At 33.5% G+C, this 20,235-nt stretch overlaps 1 protein-coding gene across 1 annotated transcript in view; it reads left to right on the plus strand.

Moving 5' to 3' along the window:
- Positions 1-15,529, plus strand: part of LOC139496051 (E3 ubiquitin-protein ligase MIB2-like) — a 40,792-nt gene extending 25,263 nt beyond the window's left edge. The window contains exons 10-19 of the mRNA XM_071284479.1: positions 100-269; positions 1,107-1,255; positions 2,107-2,263; positions 3,903-4,057; positions 4,749-4,875; positions 5,363-5,465; positions 8,308-8,390; positions 9,887-10,062; positions 13,344-13,561; positions 15,051-15,529. Of these exons, the coding sequence (XP_071140580.1) occupies positions 100-269; positions 1,107-1,255; positions 2,107-2,263; positions 3,903-4,057; positions 4,749-4,875; positions 5,363-5,465; positions 8,308-8,390; positions 9,887-10,062; positions 13,344-13,561; positions 15,051-15,094 (1,382 nt within the window). The 3' untranslated portion in view covers positions 15,095-15,529. The remainder of the gene's footprint in view (positions 1-99; positions 270-1,106; positions 1,256-2,106; positions 2,264-3,902; positions 4,058-4,748; positions 4,876-5,362; positions 5,466-8,307; positions 8,391-9,886; positions 10,063-13,343; positions 13,562-15,050) is intronic.
- Positions 15,530-20,235: the final 4,706 nt, after the last annotated feature.

Here is a 20,235-nt window from a genome sequence, read left to right on the forward strand (position 1 = left end):
TCTTATTATAAAATGAGGACTGTAACTGTGACTTTCTTTTTATTTTAGTGGTATTATTCACATTGTTTAAATAAATGACTAAACCTTTGCTTATATCAGAAAGTACAAGAAATGACTTATCAGACAGCCTCGCGAGACTTGTTGCACACATGGTAATCCTGGGTGATCAACAAAGGATGCAAACCATTGGACCAGAGCAGATGGTGCAAGCTGTAGTAAAAGGCGATATAGCTTCTGTTCAGCAATATATCAAACTGAAGAAAGATTTGGTAATAGTTTCATTGGATGAAGATAAACCTAAACCTAGTAGACAGACTACACAATGACAACAAAATAAAATGATAACAACACGAAACAAAGAACGTAATATAGTCCTTGGTGCCAATTAAATTCTGTTTAATATTTGGGATAATCGCAGCTTTTTAATACCAGGAATGCTTCAGTCCCTCGTGGTGACACATTGTGAGATCATTAAAAAACCGTTTACATTTACTGTACTGAAATAAAGCAAACCATGTCTAACATTAGATTAAAAAAAAGAAACAACTGATTTGAAAGCAGATTCAAAGATGACTTTCTTATTAAGAACCAATTGTTTAACTGTAGGTCATCTTCATATCCATAAATATCTACTGTCCAGCCAAAAAAACTGTTCTATGTTGTCTTTACAAACTGTTCGTTTGATTAACGAGTTTTATAGATTTAATTTGTCGAATTCACAAGAAAAATCATAAGACAATAAGACGTAAAATCTTGTCGGTCTTTTTAAAATGAGGAAATAAAACTTTTGTCTATTTTCAATTGAAACATCTCAACGCCGCACAAGACAAAAGTTATTTTTGGAATATACTAAAATAAGAAATTTAATTTGGGGCAACGTTGAAATACAGTAGTGCTAGTCTGTTTTACGCCCACAGAAATTTTACTTGTATTTTTTTTACACATGTACCCATTTGCTTGTTACAATGCATAATAATTAAATGGTTATGAATATTTATATACTAATCATAGAAACTATGAACAGTTTTACTACAAATAAAAAAAAATATAGCATAATAATAATGAAATCAAAATTCAATCATTTAAATACGTTAAAAAAATTAAAGGTTAACTGCAAGTTCAAAGAACTGACACCTTTGATGTTTGCTAGTCACGGAGGACACTTGTCTATAGTCAAGCTATTATTAGAAAACGGAGCAAACCTGGAGACTCTTTCTGAGGACAGCAATACAGCACTCCTCATAGCTGCAGCCGGGTATGTATAAATGCTAATACGGCGCTCATCATGTTTGCAGCAGGGTATGCACAAACACTGATATAAAATTTGCAGATGTCAATTTACCAACAATCTCAGAATAATCCATGCATCAGTGTACTTTATCAGAAGATATTGGACTACAAGTATGCTAACAAATAGGAAAAAGTGATATATAAAGGAGGTAACTTGAGAGAGAAAATATCTTATAGTAAATTTAATAATAACATTGCCAAAGAAAATTCGTCATAAATTCCGATAACAAAGACATTTTCTACATCTCATTTTTTATTATTGTAAACAATGGTAAAGGATTCGTTTTAGGATCCAACAGCACAAAACAATCAACCTGTTCAATATATTGTTAAGCGTATGCATTAGTTTTATATATTAAAAGATAGACAAGACAATTTATTACAACTTAGGCACATGTATAGTGCTACAGAAGGATAACAATTATACATTAACAATTACATAATTGTAGACTTGCAAGCAAGACAAACAATAAATAAAGTAGCGGTTATAAATAGTAGAATCGTAATATAGTACAATATACATGATATTTGGTTGCTTTTTGTGCAATATTTTGAATTGCAACGTGGATTTTATTTTGATACGTCTACATTTTAACATGACACAAATTATGAAATTTTCTTTTCTAAGTGTCTGAAAAACGTGTACAGTTATGTTAGAATTGGCACATTACAGTGTTACAATAGACCTATAAATTTTAATTGGGAAGGATTCTTTGTGTAATATGTAGGTACACAAGATAAGTGCGATAAATTTACCTCAAATAAACATTTAAAAGCAAATTCAAGTAACTTTCAAAGTTTACAATAACCATTCAGGAAAAAAGAAGCAATTGCTTTATACATACTGCAGCGAGGAGCATCTGTCAAAGTTATAGGGAGACATAAGCGCACTGTCGCACACCACGCAAGTTACTTTGGAATGAACGAGCTTCTACGAGCTACCCTACAAAAGGGTATTAACCCTAATCAGCAGGTAAGTCTACACTTTTATTAATTTTTTTTGAATACTCCATTTCTTTAAATCAAAAACCAAATTATAACTTTCCCAAATCAGGTTCATTAACGGGCATATAATATTAAACTATGAAGATGTGATATGATTGCAAATTCAAAAGTGGAGGAAATGATATAAGCAATTAATAGAGACCGTACGGCCTTCAAAAATGAAAAAAAAAACCCATACCGTTTAATTAGTTGGCTAAAAAAGGGCATCGACATGAAAAATATGAAACAAAGCAATTGAGAAAAACTAACGAAACAATTGAAGAAAAACAAATATGATAGACATGAACCAACGTCAGCCACTGAACTACAGGCTCCTGACTTTGAACAGGGACATAAAGGGTGTAGCAGAGTTAAACATGTTTTTGAGCGTCAAGCTCACCCTTACCCAGATAGTGGTGTTACAGCACAACATAAGAAAACTCATCAGATCGATACAAAGCAGAAAAAAACATCCAACAAAAACACAAACCTCACGTGGCAGGGTCTTTGTACATTTTTAACAAAAAAAGGCAGATTTGAGAGTACTCGCAGTAACTGACAGCTTGTTAAAAAGACAATCACAACTAATAAAAGAAATCATGTTTCTAAGGCTAACAAGTTTATTTTCGTTTGGTCGAGCTGTGTTAATTTTTTCTTCCAACTATGAAATGTGTTTGATCCTTTGGTATTTCCATATAATGAAATATCTGATCATTTTGTATATTAAGGTATTTAGCCGTTTTTCTGATAAATGTTTTGACAATGAGGTGTTGTTTTAAAATATCATTGATATGTTTATTTTCTTTAGAATATACTATTTTCCCAAGGCAAAACGCGTATTTGTCTCAAAGTTTTGTTGTTTTTTTATATGCCCTTCGATTTTGGTTTGACTGTTGAATTATTTTGATTCGTGAGCCACTGATGAATCTAAACGAAATGAGTGACTTGTATACCAAATAATAAACCTGTCCTCTTTGATGAGATTTCGTGTTTTAAATTTTATTAAACTCTTAAACTCTCACAGTAGTCCAACACTTCGGTGTTGACATGAATATCAATAATGTGGTCATTTTTTTTAAATTTCCTGTTTACAAAACTTTGAATTTTGCGAAAAACTAAGGATTTTCTTATTCCAGGCATAGATTACCTTAGCCGTATTTGGCACAATTTTTTGAATTTTGGATCCTCAATGCTCTTCATCTTTTTACTTGTTTGGCTTTATAAATATTTTGATATGAGCGTCACTGATGAGTCTTATGTAGACGAAACGCGCGTCTTGCGTACTAAATTATAATCCTGGTACCTTTGATAACTAATTAAATGGATAACTATACTATTTAAAACATTCTTCGAAATTGTTATGTTATTGTATACGAAACGGGGTAGCGCGACTTAGTTTTATAGCCACGTTTGCAGATTTAAATCCTTGTTAATCAATTACTTCTTTCACTTCCGAAGCTAAAGAGCATTGGAGATCCATAGTTCAGACGAAAATAACAGAGTCATAAATACTTTTGAATTTGGTATTTTTTACCGTAAAATGATGGATTTATCAGCAGATATTTTGCAGTTACATGTGGGTTTTTTTTAAGGAATTTCGTTTCATAATTTTGTTATTTGATATTTAGGATGTCGAAGGTGATACACCATTGCATGATGCTATTGCAGCAGGAAACGACAAAGCAGTCGAGTTATTACTTGCTGTTCCATCAATCGACCTGACACTTCGTAATAACAAAGATTTTAACCTACTAACTTTTGCTGCATTCAAGGGAAATGATAAGTATGTACTAGAATGTGAAATTTTATATTTTTACTAGTGTGTCTGCAAATGACCTCCTGATAATACTTTAAATGTGGGTAATAAAGATGCGAAAACTTCACTAATTGCTCGGTTTGATTTAACTTGAGTTGGAATCTCAATAACGTATTTATCCATACACAAATGTTCGTCTTTATGATCTCACAATTATGACCACAACAGATTCTCAAATAAATACAAACTGAAAAATCACGGTGCGTTGATGGTTCACTACCATACCAAAGGAACGTCACTATTACAGGACCAAGTTCATCAGTTTTTAAAAATAATAAATATTGTTTACAAATATCAAGTTTCATAAAATATTGTAAATGTGCCAAATGCTGTAAGTGCCTGTTCCAAGTCAGGAGCCTGTTATTCAGTGGTTGTCGTTTTTTGCTGTCTTACATATTCTTTTTTCGTTTATTATTTTGTTAATTATATACTAGGCCGTTAGTTTTCTCGTTTAAATTTTTTTACGGGGCCTTTTATAGCTACTATGCGGTATGGGCTTTGTTTTTGGTTCAAGGCTGTATGGTGACCTATGGTTGTTAATTTCTGTGTCATTTGGTCTCTTGTGGAGAGTTGTCTTATTGGCAATCATACCACATAAATAACTACAATAAAGAAATTGATCAGATTGTCTATATTAACGGTAAATTCTATCTTAAAGTGCGACAGAAAAACTGTTAGAAAAATCCCCAGAGCTGTCTAAAACAACGAAAACAGGTGGATTCACGGCACTGCATATTGCTGCTATTAATGATCACCAAGATGTTGCGGAAACCCTTTTAACAAAGGTAAACATATGTTTTCAAATGCTCATACCACAACGTAAGGATCAATGAAGGAGATTAATAACTATAATAGATGTTTCGTATGTTTTGAGTTCATTTATATATTTTAGAGTTTTAATGAACTAAGACACATTTTGTATAGGTGCCAGCTGAGAGTCTGCCCCCGGGTGCGGGATTTTCACGCTGTGCTGAAGACCCATTGGTGGACTTCGGCTGTTTTTTTTCTGTCCTTTGGTTAGGTTGTTGTCTCTTTGATACATTTCTCATTTCCATTCTCAATGCATGTTGAAGTTACTCTGTCATGACTGTTTCTGAAGTAAATATTTATCATCTGAATCTATAATTTTAAAATTCTTCTAGATGTTATTTTTTGTTAAACAACACACACCATCTGATATACATGTGTACCTAAAACAAGTACGACTAATGGAAATATAAGAAATGAAGATTTTTTTTACCATTTAATAAGTTGTTTTTTAAAATGCTTTAGGGTGTCACAGACATTAATCTTAAGAATGAAGAAGGGTTAACTCCTCTTCACGTTGCATGTCAAGAAGCATATTTTGAAATGGTTGAGTTGCTAATCGAAAACGGTAAGTGCGCTTTTATTTTTATCACCAATCATTTAACAGATATGGAAAATTCAGTTTAAAGCATTTCATTGTAGGTGTTTAACATAACTTTACATCAATTATTCCAATTTTTATGCCCCACCTATACGTCAATAGAGGGGCATTATGTTTTCTGGTCTGTGCATCCCACTGTTCGTCCGTCCGTGTGTCCGTCCGTTCGTCCGTGCGTCCGTCTGTCCCGCTTCAGGTTAAAGTTTTTGGTCAAGGTAGTTTTTGGTGTAGTTGAAGTCCAATCAACTTGAAACTTAGTATACCTGTTGCTTAGGATATAATCTTTCCTATTTCACAGCCAAATTAGCATGTTTACCCCAACTCCACGGTCCACTGAACATAGAAAATAAAAGTGGGAGTTTCAGGTTAAAGTTTTTGGTTAAGGTACATTTTTGATGAAGTTGAAGTCCAATCAACTTGAAACTTAGTACACATGGTCCCTATGGTATGATCTGTCTAATTTAAATGCCAAATTAGATTTTTTACCAATTTCACAGTCCATTGAACTTGGAAAATGATAATGCGAGTGGGGCATCCGTGTACTTTGGAAACATTCTGGTTTTACAAGCTTTTTAGCACGCCAAGCAGTTTGTCTTCTAAATATGACCAGTAGTCTTATATAGAGATATAAACTTTCATAAGAAATGTTTACACTTTCAAGACCCAGTTTAACATTTTCATTTAAACTTATTTGAACTTATCATCTCTTATGGAAACTGAGTTTGTGGGATTGAATAAAACGTTTCCTACGTTTGTTCGTCAGTCTGCACAGTTAATATACGAAAAACGTGGTATGCTTGCCAATGAAACAACTTTCCACAAAAGAAAAAAATGACACAGAAATTCAAGAACTATAGGCCACAGTACGGCCTTCAACAATGAAAAGCCCAAACCACATAGTCAGCTATAGAATGCCCCGAAATGATAAACGTAAAACATTCCAAACGAAAAAACTACCAGCCTAATTTATGTACAAACAAACGAACGAAAAAGAAACATGTATATAACACATTAACAAATGAGAACCACTGAAATAAAGGCTCCTCCTGACTTGGGACTGACACATATATACAGAATGTGGCGGGTTTTAACAAGTTAGCGGGATACCAACCCTCCCTCTAACCTGGGACAGTGGCGTAACAGACCAACATAAGAACGAACTATGAAAATCAGTTGTAAATGGCTTAACTCATCAGATGGATACAAATATAAATACATCTAACAAATAGAGTGGACGTGGGCGGGTACTTCTATATCACAACAACAAAAAGACACTAAGTACTGATCTGAGAGTAATCACACTTCCTGACAGCTAGTTCAAAGCCACTAAAAACTAATAAAAAAACATGTATCTAAGTTTTGCATTTAGGTAAAGATTGAAACAAACTGTGAGTAAAAAAGAATGATTTACTATAACTGGATAGGAACGATTGTCCATGAAAAAAGAGTCATCTTGACCTAAATTTTCTTCTTCGGGTAGGGGTCAGTATGTAACAGCATATAAAGTGTATTGCACAAAAAAGGAGGGTATTTTTTTAATTTTTGGAGGAGGGTGGGGAAATTCGCAACAGCGTAGTGCAAAAGCAAAAAATTAAGTATAAATTTAAATTATATAACCAATTTTAAGTTCTTTGACTACAGTTATTCTGTGTCAGAAACCTATTATGTGTCAAATATTTAATTACATTCCAAATTCAGACCTGAAACAAGTGTAAACAGTGTGTCCATTTTTGTCCGAACAGTTTAGGGTTTGACCTCTGCGGCCGTATCCAGTTGTGTTCGGCGAAGCAATTTATTACACACTTTAAGTATATAAGCTTTTTAGTGTCTCATAAGTCGTTTTTATGGCTGGATATTGATTGTTTTATGTGTATATATTTATATAATGTTATTTATATTTATGTCAATCAATATGTGACACTTTAATACACTATTTACTCACTTACTTACTTACATATTAAGTTGTGAATATGGTGAAACTGATCATCAAAATAAGTTTAAACTGCCCTGGTGTTGAAAAAATTTGTGGTAAATTGATCATACTTCTTAATTTACTTATTTCAATAAGTTAATGTTTTAAATATTGTATACTGCCTTAATGATAACATGAATTTAATAAATTTGTTTGCTGGGCATTACCAATTATAGATTATAAAAAAAACGAAGTTTACCGAATCATCTCATCATACATCAATCTCATCTTACATCAAACATCATCATCACCATCACCGATTATCACCTTCATCAACAAAAAATGTATATTGTTGTGACCACTGCATTTAATGTCCCGACGACTGCATATAATGTTGAAACCACTGCTTATAATGTTGTAAGGACTTCATATAATGTTGTGAGCACTGCATATAATGTTTTGAGGACTGCATATAATGCTGTGAGCACTGCATATAATGATGTGAGCACTGCATATAATGGTGTGAGCACTGCATATAAAGGTGTGAGCACTGCATATAAAGGTGTGATCACTGCATATAATGTTGTGACCACTGTATATAATGTCCCGACAACTGCATATAATGTTGGAACCGCTGCTTATAATGGTGTGAGCAATACATATAATGTTGTGAGCACTGCATATAATGTTTTGACCACTGCATATAATGCTGTGAGTACTGCATATAATGCTGGGAGCACTGCATATAATGTTGTGAGCATTGCATATAATGGTGTGAACACATATAATGCTGATCATCAACATAAGGCAGTCATGGCGTTCCATATTATACCGCCTCTCATAAATGTCATAGTCTTTTGAACCTGTGTTCGTATAAAATTATCGAACTTTTTTTTCCAGATGCCGATGTAAACACAAAGAGTAATACTGGGCATACACCTTTACATGTCACGCTTGGTGTTGAGCAACAGAAACTCCCAGGTGTAAGATATCATTTTTTGGGGGAGGAGGGTATTTTATTTAAAAGCAAACGTTTTACAGATATTTTTTTATGATGATTGGTTGTTTTTTCGTTAGTTTTAATAGATTTCTTTCTTTTATAATTTACCTGGGAGTTTGGTATTTCGGTTATTTTTTTTTTCTTTGACACTTTTTACATTAAATAAAATTGAGAATGGAAAAGTGGAATGTGTCAAAGAGACAACAACCCGACTATAGAGAAGACAACAGGAGAAGGTCACCAACAGGTCTTCAATGCAGCGAGAAATTCCCGCACCCGGAGGCGTCCTTCAGTTGGCCCCTAAACAAATATATATATATATACTAGTTCAGTGATAATGAACGCCATACTAAACTCCAAATTGTACACAAGAAACTAAAATCAAAAATAATACAAGACTAACAAAGGCCTGCGGCTCCTGACCTAAGTCGATTTGAAAAGCTCACTAGAGCTTGTGTTATGTAGTTTATTGAATATCGACTCTAAATAAAACTTTGAATTGAACTGAATTGAATTGACTTGGGACAGGCGCAAAAATGCGGCGGGGTTAAACATGTTTATGAGATGTCAACCCTCCCCATATACCTCTAGCCAATCTATGTTTTACTATTTATATATTAAAATTAAAGTACAAGCATTGAAAACCAAAAGTTCCAGGTATGAGAGAGGTTGAATAATATAACTTTCTATACATAGTACAGATAAAAATAAAAACAACAATTCATTATTTTAAGAGGGTTACACAGTTGCCTATATAACTAGTCGTCCCTGAAATAGAGATAATGATGGTATCGGTTATATTATATGTCAACACAGAAGCACCAACAAATGTTATTCCACCATCAATCGAATAATTCCAGTGGTGTACAAAGTCATCAAATATACCAAGATTGAAATTTAATAGGACAAACGTGCAGTTCGTCTTTACAAAATTCATAAATGACAAACGTATCAAAACAATTGGATGGTCAACAGTACGGAAAATAATTCCGGGTTACAAACTAAAAACCGAGGGAAACACGTCAACTATAAGAGGAAAACAACGGAACAACGGACACACTGAAGTGCAACAACACTAACGCCTTCATACATAGAAACGTACTATTTGATAACAACTGCCATATTCTTGATTTCCACAAAATAAAATAACGCTGTCATTTGACAACGTTTCCTAAGTTAAAGCAAGCAAGAAAGGTGATTGAGTGCACTACTGTTTTTCTTTTGCGCTAAAGGACATATGTCTTCTTCATTTTTTCGACGCCAAACGTATGATACTGCCAATATACTATTATCAAATTTGTATAAGTAAAGCGAGAAATTAAAACCATTTTCGCAAAACCAGTAATCCGTCTACTTAAAATTAGAAGTTACGAATGAGCGAACGTTCTTTTCTATACTTTAACATTGTCAATTCATTCATAAATGTTTAATTGTACCTTGATAGTAAGTTTTCATCTACTTAATATTTTTGTTGTGCAGCTGTTGGGATTAATGTTGAGTCGACCAAATGACGAGAGCGAACGTGTGAAAATCGCCTGTTTGTTAATTGACAACGATGCAGACACTACAATCAAAGATAATACAGGGAAAACTCCCCTTCAAATATGCAAAAGTCCTAGAGTACGGGACGGAGTTCTTAACTTCATGAAGAGGATGTAAGTACATTATTATATAACAGGCTAAAGTCAAAAGCAGCGTAATAATGAAATGTTGTCACTTGAAACGAGAGAAATATTAATGTATTCAACCGTTTCACTCTGATTTTAAGTTTGTTAATACGTTAAGTTGTTTCTTCACTACCCCAAGTTGGGGTATGGTTTAACGTCCAGTGCCATGTTTAACCTCGTAATCTATAAGAGCGTGTCCTAGGTCAAAATCATGTGATTCAGTTGTCGATGTTCGTTTCTGTTTGTCATAGTAGTTTTCTTGTATTGTATTTTCTTGTATTGTTTCATAAGGGAGCTACCATTTGATTTTTAGGGGGGGGGGGGGGGGGGGGGGGGGCTAGGATGAAATTTGAAAAAAATAGGCAGGACAGGGGTTTTGAGTAAAAAAAAAGGCAGGATGACACACTTGCAAAAAAAAAAAAGTCATGACGACAATTTAGGTAAAAAAAGTCAGGATAAACTAAAAAATAAAAATGCAGGACAAAATTTTTCATCCTAGCCCCCCCCCCCCCTCCCCCCCCCCCCCATAAAAATCAAATGGTAGCTCCCTAATGCAGGCCGTTGGTTTGTGTTTATGGTGCTGTATATTTTGTAACACTGTCTTTTTTAGTTGACTACAGGTTTATTTTTACGCATTGTTGAAGTCCGTATATTGCTTTAGCGTTGCCTAAATCTACGCTACTTTGACTCCAGTGGGTTGTTTTGCATTGATAATCATATTTTATTTATTCAGAGTTACTACGCCGTGTCACCTCCGCCATGACAAAAACAAATCGACAGTCTACAAAACACTAAAATAAAAACTAAATACTGAGCACAACGAACTTCACCAAAAACAGAGGGTGATCTCCAAAAGTGTAAGGAGATTCAGTTCCAAAAAAATGAAAACAATTCTTCATAATCATGCGAAGTTCTTTTCTGGTTTATCCTTCATCAGGAACGACCAAAGTCGAATAATTGAAAGACAATGATGTGTAAGAACCGATATATCTTGTATGATGATATATTTGTAAAATGATGACGAATAAATAAGATTATAAAAAGAACCGTAACAGTTGAAGAGCAGTGTATCATTGAATAAATGCGAACGTAGACTTACATAATTAGTTAAAGGAAAATAAAACTTTGCAAATAAATTTTCTGATTAAACAATTATTCCTCTGGATCTATAATTATCACAATCTTAGGACGTATTTTTAACAGAAAAACGACATGTTTATTAATAAGAAACCAACTGAGTTGATCGCTGATTTATTTATAAATTCATACAGAAATGTCTCAAGGCAAACTACAAAAATCTAGGATTTTCTTTCAATTGCACCCCCTGTTATGTCCATGCACTGAAGAATGATATAGAATTACTATGTTAAAGGCATTTAAATACTCAAATTTGGATGATTGATTGTTTATAAACGTCCATTGGCATATGTATATATGTTCCGGACCATATGAGTATTTGGACCATACGCGTATGGTCATGACCATATGCGTATACTCATATTGTCCGACCATACGCGTATGGTCGGACCATATGAATATAATACTCGTTTGGTTATTAACGGGCCGGACCATATTTTATTTAAGGTATATGCCTGATGGTATGACTAATGCAGTAATCAGCACGTTTGTGTTGACATGATACATAAACGATGTACCAAATATGGTCATATTTATAAATTAACTGTATACAAAGCTTTGAAAGGTATTAAGATTAATAAATCGTGCATACATATTTTGAAACTAATGTTTCCAACAACATTTGCAAAAAAACACTGGTTGTAGCATTCTGAATGCCTAGGACACTACTTAACGTGCCTGTCGGGAGCTTTTTGTTTGAAGAGGCCTCTTTGAAGGTTGTCGTTGGCTCATGTATGGCATATTTAGTTTTCGTAATTTTTTGGTTATGAATTAGGCCGTTAGTTTTCTCAAGTAAATTGTTACATATGTCCATGTTGGGGTATTTTATAGCATTTAACGGTATGGATTATTCTCATTGCTGAAAGCAAAATGGTTGCTTATAATTGATTACATCCGTTTTATTTGATCTTTAATGGATAGTTTTCTTATTGGCAACCATACGACATCTCTTTGTTTAGCTCACGTGGCCCACAGTGCCAAGTGAGCTTTTCTCATCACTTGGCGTCCGGCGTCCGTCGTCGTTAACTTTTACAAAAATCTTCTCCCCTGAAACTACTGGGCAAAATTTAACCATACTTGGCCACAATCATCATTGGGTTATCTAGTTTTAAAAATGTGTCCGGCGACCCGGCCAACCAACCAAGATGACCACAATGGCTAAAATAGAACATAGGGGTAAAATGTAGATTTTGGCTTATATCTCTGAAACCAAAGCATTTAGAGCAAATCTGACAGGGGGTAAACTTGTGTTTCTTGAATATTATTATAGATTGAGATAAACTGTAAACAACAATAATGTTCTGCAAAGTAAGATCTACAAATAAGTCAACATGACTAAAATGGTCAGTTGACCCCTTAAGGAGTTATTTCCCTTTATAATCAATTTTTAACAATTTTTTGTAAATTTCTGTAATCTTTTACAAAAATCTTCTCCTCTGAAACTACTAGGACAAATTTGACTAAAGTTGTCCATAATCATCATTAGGGTATCTTGTTTAACACATTTGTCCGATGACCCCGCCCTCGAACTAAGATGGCCGACATGGCTAAAAATAGTACATAGGGTAAAATGGCTCATATTTCTGAAATCAATTAAAGCATTTAGAGCTGACGGGAAAACATTGTTCATTAGTTCAAGATATATCTGCCCTGAAATTTTCAGACCAGTCAGGCAACCCGTAATTTTAAGAAAAGTTTGCAGCTTTTGGTTATTATCTTGAATATTATTATAGATAGAGATAAACTGTAAAAAGCAATAATGTACAGCAAAGTAAGTCCTACAAATAAGTCAACATTATCAAAATGGTCAATTGACCCCTGAAGGAGTAATTGCCCTTTATAGTCAATTTTTAACAATTTTCATAAATTTTGTAAATTTTTGTAAATGTTTAGAATATTTTTTCCATTGTAACTACTGGGCGAAGTTCATTATATATAGAGATCATTGTAAGCAGCAAGAATGTTCAGTAAAGTAAGATCTACAAACACATCACCATCACCAAAACACAATTTTGTCATGAATTCATCTTTGTCCTTTGTTTAATATGCACATCTATTTATAGACCAAGGTGAGCGACACAGACTCTTCAGTTCATATTTATGACAATTTGCTCTTCTTTTTATTGTTTCAGGCAACAAGAGAAAAGTCAGAGCGGAGCAACTGCCGCTGGTGATCCATTTTTGGCCCTTTTGTCTGCCTTGCTAGTTTTGCCCTGCATTTCATGTAACGAAAATGTTGCCAATGCAACTTTTCGGCCATGCGGTCATAAACTTGTGTGTGCTGAATGTAGCGTTCGTTTTGACACATGTCCAAAATGTAGAACTGATGTTGAAGCACGAATTGATGATAGTAAGTATAACACATTGGGTTCAATCATCCATATTCAGCGTTATGCCTGAATCAAATTGATATTGAATTTGATTTTGATATTTTCTTACAAATCATAACCAAGACAGTTATTAAAATATAAGGACGTTAACAATAATTTGACCCGTAGATAGGTTACCCGCTATGTCAGGAGAATAATCGATATTTCACAATCATAATTCACATTTTGAAACCTTAATTATTTGTTCGCCTAACAAAGATATTTTGTATCATGTTAAACTCTTATATTCGACACTGGACAATTGAATATCAAAGATAATTTTTCTGTGTTATTACTTTGTAAAAAGTAAAATATTCAAACTCAGAGAAATTCAAAACGGAAAGTCCTTTAGAAAAAGGAAAGCTCAAAAGCTTAACAAATATAACGAATGGAAAACAACTGTCATATTCCTGACTTGGTACATGCATTTGCTTATGTAGAAAATGGTGGAGTAAACCTGGTTTTGAAGCTAACTCTCTAACTTGTATGACAGTCGCATATAATTCCATTATATTGACAACAATATTGAGCTTAACAAACAGAATAATATGTAAAAAACGTCAAAAATGTGGGTATAGCAGGATATGTATTATTTCAAACTGAAGACCGTTCAAAGAAGATCTATTTTCCTAGTAGTCCTTATATAGGTATAGGAAGATGCGGTATGAGTGCCAATGAGACAACTCTCCATCAAAGCCCCATTTTCTAAAATTAAACCATTATAGGTCAAGGTACGGTGTTCAACACGGAGCCGTGGCTCACATCGAACAGCAAGCTATAAAGGGCCCCAAAAAAATACTAGTGTAAAACAATTCAAACGAGAAAACCAACGGTCTAACCTATATAGTAAAAACGAGAAGCGAGAAACAATTATGAACCACATCAACAAACGACAACGACTAAACATCAGATTCCTGTCTTAGGACAGGCGCAAACAATTGCAGCGGGTTTAAACGTTTTAATGGTACCAAACCTTCACCCTTGTCTGAAACAATATTGTAATATCACAACATAGAAAGACACACTCTAAAATATCAATTGGAATGGTCTAACTCAATCAAAAGACGAAGCAACACAAATGAACATACACTGAACTAATAGATTTGATCTATGATAAAATGTAAATACAAAGTTAATAAAAGTAAAGGGTAAATAAATAAAATAAAATTAGTATACCGCTGTGAAATGCTAAACTATTTCAGAAAAACATCAACATTGAAAAAAAAATACGCCGTTTGCAATATCAAAATTAAACACAGGTAAATGAAAATAATTTTGATGTTAAGTATACTTCTTCTTCTTATACACTTATAACTGTATGTAAAACATCAGAACAGTATGATTAATCTTCTTTTCATGTATTTAAAGGTTAATCAACCGGTTTGTATAAATATTAAAGTAATTTTAAAATTGAATCGAGATGTTTTGTCTTATTTGATGTTCTGTTTTTTTCCCTCTTTATATTTACAGAAGGAAGACGTATCGTATTAGAAAATCCTTGTCAAGTGCAGTAAAAAGGAAATTGAGGATAAAATTTGCTATTCACAAAATAATATTGTTAACCAAATATGTTAGTAGTTTTAATGAGAATGTTTTGTATACAAATTGTCTCCCATGCATGTTATGTACTATATCCTTAATTCATTTTTGAATGCGTATTTAGTAAATATCATTATTCGTAACAAGCAGTCGTAGATAACCAATTACAACAATTGAATTATGCGATAGTCAATTGTCATGTGTGTAGTAGTCTCTGTCGCAAGACCTTTTGCAAAAAATAGGATTGAAGGCGGTTATAAATCATCATAATAAAGAAATAGACGTTTACTTCTAGGAATATTTATTCGCTCATGTTAATAACTAGTTATTGTAAAATGTATTAAAACGTTAGAATTACTAATCCCACACGTTTGTTTATAAAAAGCATGAATATAATCTGTTTTCTGTAACTGTTGCTGTTATTTGTATCAGTTTTACAGCACAACATGTTTTTATACCCCCGCTTTAAAAAAAGGGGGTATACTGTTTTACCTCTGTCTGTCCTTCCGTCAGTCCGTCAGTCAGTCCGTCCGTCCCATGAATATTTGTCGTCGCATTTTTCTCAGGAACTACAATACAAAGATTTCTGAAATTTGGTTTCAGGGTTTATCTAAGTCGGCTATACCGTGTGATGCGTTTTCAGATTGATCACTTGACAACTTCCTATTTACCGAACACTTGTATGATTTTACACATGATAGCCAAGTTGAAAATTTTCGTCACATTTTTCTCAGGAACTACAATACAAGGATTTCTGAAATTTGGTTTCAGGATTTATATAAGTCAGCTATACCGTGTGATGCGTTTTCAGATTCAGCACTCGACAACTTCCCGTTTACCGAACACTTGCATATTTTTACACTATTAATATTATCCACTTGCGGCGGGGGTATCATCAGTAAGCAGTAGCTCGCAGTTTCACTTGTTTTTTGTTTTTTTTTTATCATAATCGAAATTATACTGTCTGAGCACATTGTAATCAGTCTGTACTCAGACTTATATTGTCTGAGCACATTTTAAACATGCAGTCTATACTCAGGCTGATATTGTCTGGACACATTTCAAACAGTCTTTAATCAGTCTAATATTGTATGCGCACACTGTTAACATTCGTTATTCAACACTGTTAACATTCGTTATTCAGTCTGATATTGTTTTGACACATTTTAAACAGTCTTATATCTGTCTGGATACGTGTTTTCTCAAGTGTTTGAATGTAATCAATTGGAAGACTATTTCCGATATTACTTTTAAGGCGAAGTATACGTATTTGCAAGCCTACTACCGGAATTCGGGATACAAACGTGTATCGCTAGTTACGCATTTAATTTCCATGCTGACGCTGACGCTTCATTGGTTTGGTAAAGTGGAAAAAAGGGTACATTATTTTGCGCGAGGCATCGATTTATAGTGTCCTAATACATTAAAACAGCTAAACTGGCACCAACTTGAGAATGGGTTTTTCTTCCGAATTGGATGACTGTTTCCTATGTTTCATTTAAGGCAAAGTATACGTAATTGCACGCCTCTGTCGGAATTCGAGTAAAAAACGTGCTTTGTTAGTTACGCAAGTTATCTCCCTTACTCGAAGAAAGTAAACAAAGGCACACAAAAATAACTTCATGTGGTTTATTGTTAGTCAAAACAATTAAGTATGCATGTTCTTTCTTAAAACTTCAAACAAATGATAAGAATGACTCCTAAAAAAACATCTAATTACTCTGTTGTTAGTTTAACCTATGTTACCATTTCAGACACACAACAGCGAGTAGGGGGCAAAACCTTTTTATGTTTACCTGTTTTGGCCTTTTTCAAGGTGTTGTTAATTGTTATCTAAGATCAATTTAAAATGTTATCATTTTTTAACCCACTGTGTTAACTGTTATCGGCATTTTTGCATTATTTGTTAACTATTTTTTCCAAAATGGAGGTGTTGTCAACATGTTAACGGACCTCCTATTGCCCCTCCTCATCAGCGGGTTCAAAATAAAACTTTTGTTTTTATTTCATCAGAAAAGAAAAACGTTTCACAACTCTGCTTTTATTGGTATTAAATTTATTAAAATCCAAACAGCAATAAGCCCGCAATATTTTTTTTTAGTAACCGTAGTTTTATATAAAATATCAATAGTAGCGAGAAGAGTAGGTCACGAAGGACATAATAAGATGTGAATTTGTTTGTTGATCTAGATTGGTGTTGGGTTGTTCGTTTTATATCGACATTGCATTACGTTTCAATTAGTCTAAGGGTAAATACAAATACATGTATGTCTTTTACACAAAACCCAAATACCTTAGAAGGATGTAATCCTAGGGTAAATACAAGTATGGCTTTCGTTCAAAAGATGGAGGAACTCGGAAGTTCAAAAATCGTAGACAACGAATTTATCAACGATAATGTTTTCAAGGAAAAGGCAAAGAACCAGAGCCTGGAAACCCTGAAAAGGAAGGAACTCCCAATTTGAGTGATTTATAAAATCCTGGAAGTGGAAGAAGAAGATAAAAACCGCAATTTTTATACGTGTGCATGTAAAACAAATTTTATTGTAGAAGGGTATAAATACAGCACAATCAACATTTTCCAAAAGAAAACGCATTTGACTAACAGGTCGAAAAACTGATGTTCTTTAACCCTGCTGACTGCCATTGGCGATTGCCAAATAAAATTGATCACAAGATGTAACAAAATGGATCTTAATATAAATTTAATACTAAACAGAAAACAATTAACTTGTGGCCACGATATTATGCCACACACGTAAGGTGTTAATATTTTTTTGTACAGCAGATCCGAATTTCGACAATAAATGTCTTTTCAGTGATGTTAGGGATCGAAACGGTATTTGGAAGGCCATATAAAATGTACCCACATTTTCAAATAGACTCTTGAATTTTAAGAGTCAATATAGGATGAACGGATTATATAAACCGGAGGGAAAATATGACACAAGCCCAAACGAAAAAATATAAACGAGTCTTAATTGTAAACTACGTACAAACCTATGATTGCGTTGGATAAAAACCGCAATTTTTAAACGTGTGCATGTAAAACAAATTTCTTTGTAGAAGGGTCTAAATACAGCACAAACAACATTTTCCAAAAGACCACAAAAAGTGAAAAAAGTATATTTAAACAAAACGCATTTGACTAACAGGTCGAACAACTGATGTTCTCTAACCCTGCTGACTGCCATTGGTGATTGTCAAATACAATTGATCACAAGATGTAACAAAATGGATCTTAATATAAATTTAATACTAAACAGAAAACAGTTAACTTGTGGCCACGATGTTATGACACAAACGTAAGGTGTTAATATTTTTTTGTACACCAGATCCGGATTTCGACAATAAATGTCTCTTCAATGAGGTTAGGGATCGAAACGGTATTTGGAAGGCCATATAAAATGTACCCTCATTTTTAGATAGACTTTTGAATTTAAAGAGTCAATATAGGATTAACGGATCATATAAACCGGAGGTTAAATATGATACAAGCCCAAACGAAAAAATATAAACCAGTCTAAATTGAAAACTACGTACAAACCTATGATTGCGTTATATAAAAACCGCAAATTTTAAACGTGTGCACGTAAAACAAATTTCTTTGTAGAAGGGTCTAAATACAGCACAAACAACATTTTCCAAAAGACCAAAAAAGTGAAGAAGTATATTTAAACAAAACGCATTTGACTAACAGGTCGAACAACTGATGTTCTCTAACCCTGCTGACTGCCGTTGGAGATTGCCAAATAAAATTGATCACAAGATGTAACAAAATGGATCTTAATATAAATTTAATACTAAACAGAAAACAATTAACTTGTGGCCACGATGTTATGACACAAACGTAAGGTGTTAATATTTTTTTGTACACCAGATCCCGATTTCGACAATAAATGTCTCTTCAGTGATGTAAGGGATCGAAACGGTATTTGGAAGGCCATATAAAATGTACCCTCATTTTTAGATAGACTCTTGAATTTTAAGAGTCAAAATAGGATGAACGGATCATATAAACTGGAGGGAAAATATGACACAAGCCCAAACGAAAAAATATAAACGAGTCTTAATTGAAAACTCCGTTCAAACCTATGATTGCGTTGGATAAAAACCGCAATTTTTACACGTGTGCATGTAAAACAAGTTTCGTTGTACACATGTTGTAGAAGGGTGTAAATACAGCACAAACAACATTTTCCAAAAGACCAAAAAAGTGAAGAAGTATATTTAAACAAAACGCATTTGACTAACAGGTCGAACAACTGATGTTCTTTAACCCTACTGACTGCAATTGGCGATTGCCAAATAAAATTGATCACAAGATGTAACAAAATGGATCTTAATATAAATTTAATACTAAACAGAAAACAATTAACTTCTGGCCACGATGTTATGCCACAAACGTAAGGTGTTAATATTTTTTGTACAAAAGATCCGGATTTCGACAATAAATGTCTCTTCAGTGATGTTAGGGTTTGAAACGGTATTTGGAAGGCCATATAAAATGTATCCTCATTTCTATATATATATATATCATTCCGTAGTGTGTGGTTTAGCGAAGAATAATTATACTGTGAAACTAAGGGTATCCCTTATAACTTTGAATTTACAATAAATAGACATTTACACGATTGACCAATTGACAAGATCAATGTTGTATTTCCCGTCACATGTATACACATATGTAAAAATATCTTTTTACGAGTCATATATGGATTCTTGTAAGCAAGACAATTATCAAACAGAAAAATAAAATAACTCTGTTGACCTAAATGAAAATGGTTTCAAAACAAGGCGCCGTTGCTGTTTTGTATTTTTGTTAGTATAAAGTCTGGAAAGGCTAATGCAAGATGCAGTATCAGATATTGTTTTGTATTATTGTAAGTCTGAAGTCCGGAAAGGCTAATGAAAGATGCAGTATCAGATATTGATTTACATAAATAATGTCAGAATCAATGATTTCGATTTCGATTAGATATGTAACATTCTACTTATCTTGATATGTATTATTCAATTTTGGATTTCACATGTCTTCTTGTTGACTAAAAGGTTTCTGTTTATCAGATCATACACATTATTCTGTTCATGTCACCAACGTTTCTTTTTCATGATT

The sequence above is a fragment of the Mytilus edulis genome, chromosome 11 (assembly GCF_963676685.1).
Source record: "Mytilus edulis chromosome 11, xbMytEdul2.2, whole genome shotgun sequence".
Lineage (NCBI taxonomy): Eukaryota > Metazoa > Mollusca > Bivalvia > Mytilida > Mytilidae > Mytilus > Mytilus edulis.